The 9,278-nt window shown below is 41.2% G+C and overlaps 1 protein-coding gene across 1 annotated transcript in view; it reads left to right on the forward strand.

Annotated features, from left to right (window-relative positions):
• Positions 1-6,025, forward strand: part of ZSWIM6 (zinc finger SWIM-type containing 6) — a 204,078-nt gene extending 198,053 nt beyond the window's left edge. The window contains exons 13-14 of the mRNA XM_067730771.1: positions 1,157-1,238; positions 3,299-6,025. Of these exons, the coding sequence (XP_067586872.1) occupies positions 1,157-1,238; positions 3,299-4,161 (945 nt within the window). The 3' untranslated portion in view covers positions 4,162-6,025. The remainder of the gene's footprint in view (positions 1-1,156; positions 1,239-3,298) is intronic.
• The last annotated feature ends 3,253 nt before the right edge of the window (positions 6,026-9,278 follow it).

Raw genomic sequence — 9,278 nt, forward strand, 5'->3', positions numbered from 1 at the left:
TGAAGTTTATATTTCTACTTTTCTCAGGGAATCTCTATTAACATTTGTGTTTTTCCCTCCATAAAAAGCAGTGAAAGAAATTGTCATCTTCTAATTTTCTAAAGTATGGGGACTAGAATGCCCCAATTAGATGATTAATATGGTTTTCTACTTATGGCTTCTCCTTAACAGTGATTAATAACGTTAAAGAATTAGACTGTAGAAAAACGCACTTGCCACTTACAGTACTCTACAAGCAGAGGGCATGGGAGATTGCATTTAAGCTATACAATGACATTTTAGAAGTTTTCTTTTAAAAAATAAATTCTTGTTGTTTGGCTTACTTTTGTTATCATTTTCCTCTTAAAGGTATGATGCAGAAAGAACCATTAACATGAGTTTTCTGGGTATTTGGAATTCTGGCAGGTTTTTTTGGTAAACGGCAGATTACTGAGAGCTTGCTCCCTGCCTCATTCTTCCTGGGACCCAGGAAGGAATCCCATAGGACCTTTCCAAGGCTTTAGGAGTATTACGTCCCTAGATGCTCTGAATCTTAACAAATGAGGGAAGCAGGACGATATGGTGAATTTTATCTTGGAATCTATTAGAAAGTAAAAAACAAAATTAGATTGCTAATGATGCCAAAGGTGATTTCTTTCTATAGACCTGGGGTTATCTTCTTAATCGCCAGGAAGGAACAACCAGAGATTGAAGGGATAACTAAAACAATTATTTAAAAAGAAAACCTCTTTGCCAACTGAGGGTTCCTAGTCAGGATTAATTCATGAGGTGGCTCAGAAATTTAGAACCATGGACTGTGAAAGCTGGAGAAGGGACGAGGGCGTGGCTGTGTTCACTGTGCCAGTCCAGCCCGTGGATTTTGCAGAGGAGAGAAGTGGTCGATTGAGTTACTTGCCCAGGCTGCCACGTCTAGTCAGTTGGCCTCCCAGGAGTAGAATAGAACACAGACCTCCTGCCTCCCAGGCTGGGGCAAAGCCAGCAAGGGGGACTGTGGGTAAGTCCAAATTCATATGCACAGCTTTATTCGAAATAAGGCTGTCCGTCCTCCTGGCAGTAGGGAGTCTGCCTAGTAATGTATACCTTGGAATGAATTGTTCTCTTTTTCCATTGACTTAGGGATAATCTTCCAAAACATTTTGTTATCCTGTCTTCATAGGTTATGCGAATGACACTGTCAACCTTAAACTGGCGCCGGCGGGAGATGGTCAGGTGGCTGGTAACGTGTGCTACTGAAGTGGGTACGTAAATCGGGGCAGGGGCACTCCAAGGCTCCCCGCGCTCAGATTTCACTTATTTCCAGGTACAGAGAAGAACATTTTCACTTCTTTACCTTGACTTCTCCAAGGCTCCTGCCCCTTCTGGCAACGTACAGGGGCTCTCTTCCCCGAACCCCACCGTCAGCCTTCAGTTATACACACTTGCATTGTTCCTGTCACATCTGTGGGGCTCCACCTCTTACTTAAAATGGAATAAGTCAGGGAGCAGGCACTTTTTATTCAGCTGTTCTGTCACACTTAAGGTGCTTTCAGTAACTTTTGTGATAATCAAGTTTACAGTTTCATATTCCAGGGTGAATCTTTGGTAGGCAGCAAACCATCTTTGGAACTAACTTTAGACTGTGGGTTAATGGTTCAGGTCACTTTAATGAAAACAATATAAAGTTATCTAGTTGCACTGAGTTTTTTCTTCATCTGAGGGCATTCGTCAGGGTATCCAACAGAGAAATGACCACTGGGGGTGGTTTAGGTGAGCTTTGTGAGAATTTGTAGTAGCCATAAGAAGATCCCTGGGCTTCCCTGGTGGCGCAGTGGTTGAGAGTCCGCCTGCCGATGCAGGGGACACAGGTTCGTGCCCCGATCCGGGAAGATCCCACATGCCGCGGAGCGGCTAGGCCCATGAGCCATGGCCGCTGAGCCTGTGCGTCCGGAGCCTGTGCTCCGCAACGGGAGAGGCCACAACAGTGAGAGGCCTGCGTACCGCAAAAAAAAAAAAAAGGAAGATCCCCAGTTGACCATACAGTGCAATCTGTGAGACCCTTCAGCCAACTATTTCCCCTCTGCAGCAATAAATCATAACTAAAAAACCCATACATTCCTGGCGATAAGGCCAACGCAAACAAAATGGTGGCTGTTGGAAATAAATGTGGGTTAAACTGTCATCTTATTTGCATCAGAAAAGGATACACACCTCTTGCTGAGATGACACTGCTACCTCAGTGCTTAGCTAAAGATTGACACAGCAGATACTGTAAAAACATTCTTGTTATTTTTCTTTTATTAATCTATAATGGTATGTTATCTTGGAAAAAGGGAAATTGGTCTCAGTATAAAAATTATATTACTGGGGCTTCCCTGGTGGCGCAGTGGTTGTGAGTCCGCCTGCCGGTGTGGGGGACGTGGGTTCACGCCCTGGTCTGGGAGGTTTCCACGTGCCGCGGGGCGGCTGGGCCCGTGGGCCGTGGCCGCTGAGGCTGCGCATCTGGACCCTGTGCTCCGTGATGGGAGAGGCCAGAGGGGTAAGAGGCCCACGTACCACAAAAAAAAAAAAAATTATATTACTGAAGTGATGCTTTAGTGAAGCAATACAAGGATAAAACCATTTTAAGAACTGCCACACCACTCCCCCACCCCTGCACCAAGAAATAGGCCTAATTTCTCTTAGATTTAGTACCTGTGCTTTAAATGGCCCACGTTTAGGATTTTCCTACAGCTGAGGCATATTGCGTCTGTGTACTTAAAATGGTTATTTTAAAGACCTTGTCATCCATTTCAAACAAACATCTGAGTCGTCTGTATGTCTGCTTCTGTCGACTCTTTTCTCTTGATTATAGGTCACATTTTCCTGCTTCTTTGCGTGCTTAATCACTTTGTATTGTGTGTACTTTAAACTTACACACAGACCACATAAAAACTCCCCATTTTGGTGAGGGTTGTAGTTTTTCTGACTCAGATTCTGTGGTGGGTAACTGACAGGAGGCCCCAGTGAACTAGAACTCATTAGCAAAAAGCCATTGTCTGCGATGGCAAGCAGGCAGCAGCACAGTGCAAATACCAGCTGCCGAGAGGATTAGTTCTTTATTACAGCAAGTTCATGTTCCTCTCAGGCATTTCACTGAATAGCAATCTATAATAACCTTATTCTAAAAGGTTGCTCCCAGGCACATTACCTTACAGGATTTTCTGACCTAGCTCATGTCCTGTGATGGTTAACAATGTAAGCATTGATTATAAAGTGGAAATAAGGCAAGACCTCTGGGCAGCCTCTCGTCAGTAATGGGGCTTCTCTGTGCTCCTTGCAGGTGTTTATGCCCTGGACAGCATCATGCAGAGCTGGTTTACGCTTTTTACTCCCACTGAAGCCACAAGTATTGTTGCAACCACCGTGATGTCCAACAGCACCATCGTCCGCCTCCACCTGGACTGCCACCAGCAGGAAAAGCTGGCCAGCAGCGCCCGGACACTTGCATTGCAGTGCGCTATGAAGGACCCTCAGAACTGTGCCCTCTCCGCGCTGACCCTGTGTGAAAAGGATCACATAGCTTTTGAGACGGCGTACCAAATTGTTCTTGACGCTGCTACAACTGGCATGAGCTACACCCAGCTCTTTACAATAGCACGGTACATGGAGCACCGCGGGTACCCCATGAGGGCCTACAAGCTGGCCACCCTGGCCATGACCCATCTTAACCTGAGCTACAATCAGGACACGCACCCTGCCATTAATGACGTTTTGTGGGCCTGTGCGCTTAGCCACTCCCTTGGTAAAAATGAGCTTGCAGCTATAATACCTCTGGTGGTCAAGAGTGTCAAGTGTGCAACGGTACTGTCAGACATTTTGCGCAGATGCACTCTGACCACTCCTGGCATGGTGGGACTTCACGGAAGGAGGAACTCTGGTAAGCTCATGTCACTGGACAAAGCCCCCTTGAGGCAACTCTTGGATGCCACAATTGGGGCCTACATCAACACGACACACTCACGGCTCACACACATCAGTCCTCGGCACTATAGTGAGTTTATAGAGTTCCTCAGCAAGGCCCGAGAGACCTTCTTAATGGCGCATGATGGACACATTCAGTTTACACAGTTCATCGACAACCTGAAACAAATCTACAAAGGCAAAAAGAAACTGATGATGTTGGTTCGGGAGAGGTTTGGTTGATAGAACTTGTATGAATGGGGGTGGGGGTGGGAATGGGGGGGACAGTTTGTTTTTACTTGAGCCTGCCTTTGTACCCTTTTTAACTTAAAGAACAGAGCCACACCGGTATTATATGTGTATAGTTATATTGCGTTTGCAGACTAAATTGTCATGTGAAAGTTTGTGTGTTTTTAATTTTCTTCCCTTTTCCTTTGTTTTTATTTTATTATTTTTCTTCTTTTTTTTTTTGTTTGTTTTTTTGGTTTTGTATGAGAGAGAGGTTAAAAAGGTTTGGTTTACACTGAGTATATGTTGTCAAGTGGCAAAAGTCCACATAGCTCTCCTGTTTTCTGTATACGTTCACAGCCTCAAAAAAAAATAATTGAAATGGCTTTAAAAACCAAACAAAACACCTCCATCCTGTGATAAGTACCTCGAATGGATTCAGCTTTACTCCTTTGTAACTCATCTTTACATTTTCAGCATATTTAAACAAACCAACAAAACGAAAATACTAATAGTTAAAAGGCTGACCCACGTGGCTTTGCAGTGCTGTTCGTCCAGAAGCATGGCACACAATGCTTGTGCATGTGGAAACTTAGCGACTGTCAACATACATTCTCAGGGATTTATCAAAAAAATAAAAATAAAAAAAAGAATGAGAGCATTTATTGTACTGTATATATATTATAGTATATGTCTGAATATTGAAAATATAACATTAACTAATTTATAAAAAATATTCTATGTAATGCAAAATACTTGAAGCTGCAGTAGCTTGGTTTTAAACAAAAACAAAAAAAAAACTGAGAGAAAACCTATCAGAAGGACTAAAAGTGCGCCTTGCTTCAGGGTTGGCTCAGGTGGTGAACTTCATGCTGGGCATCTATGCAGAGCCACCTTTTGGATTGCATGGTTTGACTGAGATCTATTGGGAGAAATTATATATGTATATATATTTATACAACTTATGTATACATATATATATGTATACACACAGACACAAGACACACCAACCACAACCACTACACCACACATGCTTGTAACAGGCACTAGAATAAAGAGGGGCAACAAAATACACAGCCAGAGCAGCAAGCCTTAGCATTAAGAATATACAGTATGCCGGAACTGGGGTTCGTGCCTCCTAGCCTAGGAAACTTAAAAGAAATATCCTTTTGACAAAACGCAAAATGTTTTCCAAAATAATTGACATCTGATACATTACGCCTTTGCAGTGAGCTAATAATAAGCTAACCTTTGTGCACAAATAACATTATATATATTATATATCTATTCTGCATAGGTATTTTGACTTTGTGCAGGACAGAAAGTTGTGTAGGTATGACTGTTCTACTTTTCAGTTTTCTTTCTTTTTTTTAAATATATTTTATTTTCTCTAGAATTACTCAAAACAAAAGCAGCCTTCTATCTTGCCTTGTCTTAATGCTTTAAAATAACCAAACTGGAGATCTAACTACCAAACTGTTCATTATATTATTAAATACCAACTTTGGTTACAGTATAGTGTCTTTACTTTAGCTGATGGTTCTGTAACCTTGTGCTTTTTAAAGCAATTTTTATGTTTTGGTGCAAAAGTTGTCCAGTGTCTCTTGTTCCCTTCATTAGAGAACATGCTAGAGGTATGTTTGTAGGTATTTTTGTTTAGAAGAACTATTTCATGCGCTCCATTTTATTTATTATAATAGGTAAAAAGAAAAAAAAAAGGTTGTACTTCATCACCCATGTAAACATGCTCATGAAGTTGAAAGTAATTAAGATTTGATACACTGATATCAATTTATTTATGTAACTAAATCACTGTTTTATAAACTTGTTAATGATCAACAATTTTTGTTTTGATTAAAATTAGTTTTTTGAAAGTTGATTCTGCCTCCTTTATGGTATATCTCTAATTACGCTTGAATTCAGTGATTATGGACGTGGGTGTTACCACATCTCCAAGTGTTTTAATACCATATTCATTCATTCAGTAAATATTTATGTACTGTTTTCTAGGCCCTGGAGATGTAATGGTGAATAAAACCAGACACTGGAGCTTACTTTTCTGCTTAGTGGAAAAGACAGACATAAATCAGATGATCACAGAGATAAAACATGGGACAGAATAGCCAGTTTTTCTTCAGTCTGTACATTTGGTCATTCTTCCCTAATAAACTATTATTGAAGATGCTCAGTACTTGATATATTTATTAAATGCTAAGTTTGTTAGAGGTTTCTGTGTGTGTGTGGTTTAAAGGAAATTACAATATGAGGGGTAAATGCTACATATACATTATAAACATCTGTCCCACCCCCTCTCCATCCAAAATCTAAATGCAAAATGACGCAAATACGTTTTTGGTGTGTGTGGTAAAACCACGTCATAAAACGTACCACCTTAAGCATTTTTAAGTGTTGTGTGTCGTGTTGAGTGTATTCACATTGCCATGAAACAGATCTCCAGGGCTTCCCCATCTTACAGAACTACATACCTATTAAACAACAACTTATTCCTCCCTATACCACAGACCCTGGTAACTGCCATTCTGCTTTCCATTTCTATGAGTTTGGTTGCCTTAGAGACTTTATGTAAGTGGCATTATTACAGTATTTGTCTTTTTTATGAGTGGCTTATTTCACTTAGTATGGTGTCCTCAAGTTTCATCCGTGTTGTAGCATATGAGAGGATCTCCTCCCTTTTTTAAAGTCGTGTAGTATTCCATCGTATGTGTATACCACATTTTGTTTATTCATCTGTCAGTGGACATTTGAGTTGCTTCCACCTGTAGGCTATTGTGAATAGTGCTGCTGTGAACACGGATGTGCAAATATCTCTTTGATACTCTGCTTTCAATTCCTGTGGATATATACCCAGAAGTAATACTGACAAATATGCTTCTTAAAGCTACAATTTTCAGAATATTCAATCCCTTGAAATATTGTAAAAGTTTCTCTTTGGGGCTTCCCTGGTGGCGCAGTGGTTGAGAGTCCGCCTGCCAATGCAGGGGACACGGGTTCGTGCCCCAGTCCGGGAAGATCCCACATGTCGTGGAGCCGCTGGGCCCGTGAGCCATGGCCGCTGAGCCTGCACGTCCGGAGCCTGTGCTCCGCAACGGGAGAGGCCACAACAGTGAGAGGCCCGCGTACCGCAAAAAAAAAAAAAAAAAAAAAAAAAGTTTCTCTTTGACATCCAGTCTCAAATGTGAAAAGGTTAATAAGTCAATGGGTGGAAGTTAAAATAAATGAATCCATGGTGACATATTAAAATCACATTAGTGCTAAGTAGAAATCAAAACTATAAAGTGGTATGAGGATTGGTTCTTTTTTGCAAGTTTATTCTTAGTTTTTTGAAAGTTGACATTGCCTAAGGGTAAATGTAAATTCATGTGGGTCCATTAAAACACCAGAACATTTCATAATGAAGTGGACCCTAAAAAGGAGAGTGGCATCATAGGAAGAACAAAGGTGACTTGTAGTAGTAAAGAGTTTGAGATCTTTGCTGATGGAAAATTAGCCAGTGTTCATTGACTGTGTTTCCTGAGAAATCTTAAAATTATCATGGGCCCTTAGAAAAGAGATGGGAGACCAAGGATGTCGGGCAAGTGAACTCACGGTACTTTCTCACTTCCATTTTAGCCAACATTCTTGAACTACCAAGACTTCAACTCCTTGATTAGGACTATGGTCAAGTAGACATACTAATTTGATATGTACGTGTTCTCTCACCTTCCAGTGGACCAGTGCTAGAAAAAGCCCTGATACTGTTAAAATTTGAATAGCAGGAAGGAGAAATGGAAGAAGTGACAAGCTTAGATAACTCAAAGGTGGCAGAATTTGTTCTTAATTGAATCCTGGACTCTCGATTTCTGATTTTGAGAACAGAGGCTATAGTTTCAGGGGGGAAATGAATGTTTCATGACTTTCAAATATTAAGTCAGTTGAAAAAAATTATTAAATTATTGTAGTCACAATATTATAATAGTACAATACAGTAGCAAAGGAGAACTGAGCTTTTTCCAAATTGCTGAGAAAACTGTTAAATGGCAGCTATCTCAGAACTTAATAAGTGGTCAGCAACAAGATAGGAAGATGTAGGGGAAAAGGAGCTATCATTATGTAATCTGATACACCTCAGTGAAAGAAATGTGAGTGAGGTAAAATTTGAGTTGAACTGTTTTACACCAGTATGAGGACGGATTCAAGCTAGCTTGGGTAAAAGACATAGAAACATGAGATGTACTGGAAGGATTCTGAATGGTTCGTTCAGAAAACCTCTTGTGTGTGCCTACCATGTGATAGACATGGTTCTAGGTGCTAAGACAAGCAATGAACAAAAAATGTCCTTGTGGAGCATATATTCTAAGTTGGAGGAAGACATAAATAATGTATTAGCTGGTGATATGTATTATAAGGAAAAGCAGAGGAAAAGGGTACTACTTCAGGTAGAATGATCAGAGAAGACTTCTGGTGTGAGATATGAAGAGATATGCCTGAAGGAAGTGAGGGAGGGCGGTGACCGTGCTAACATCTGGCAGATGTGTATTTGAGGCAGAAGGAACAGCAAGTACCAATCCCCGAGGTAGAAGTGTAGCGGTGTGCTTGCCTTGTCTGAGATCAGTGAAGGAAAGGGACCATGGCTGGGGTACGATGGTGAGGTGGGCAGAGAGATAGGAGATGAGGCTGAAGGCTAGGTAAGTTAGATTGAATAAGAACTAGTTTTGTTAATTTTTATTGCTATGAGGGCTTATAGTTCATCATGATGATTTTTACTCTGTATTTGAAGGAGCCAAAGTAGAGAAAGGAATCTTATGACCTGACTTGTGAGATGAGAAGCCATGTTGTTAGGAGGGCAAGAGGGAAGCAAGGAGACAAATTAGGAGGCTCTTCAAGTAATCCAAGCAAGAAACAATGGAGCTTGGGCGCTATGGCATCCGTGGACATGGTGACAAGTGGTTACAGTCTGCATATCTGGCAAGGATGAGCCATCTCTTGATATCAGATGCAGCATGTGAGAAAGAGAGGCATCAAAAATGACTCCAAATGTTTGAACTTGAGCAACTGGAAGGAAGAAATTGCCAGCAACTGAAATGGAGAACATGCCAGGGAATAGGTTTTTGAGAGGAAGATCAGGAGTTCAG

Source organism: Pseudorca crassidens, chromosome 3 (assembly GCF_039906515.1).
Source record: "Pseudorca crassidens isolate mPseCra1 chromosome 3, mPseCra1.hap1, whole genome shotgun sequence".
Classification (NCBI taxonomy): Eukaryota; Metazoa; Chordata; class Mammalia; order Artiodactyla; family Delphinidae; genus Pseudorca; species Pseudorca crassidens.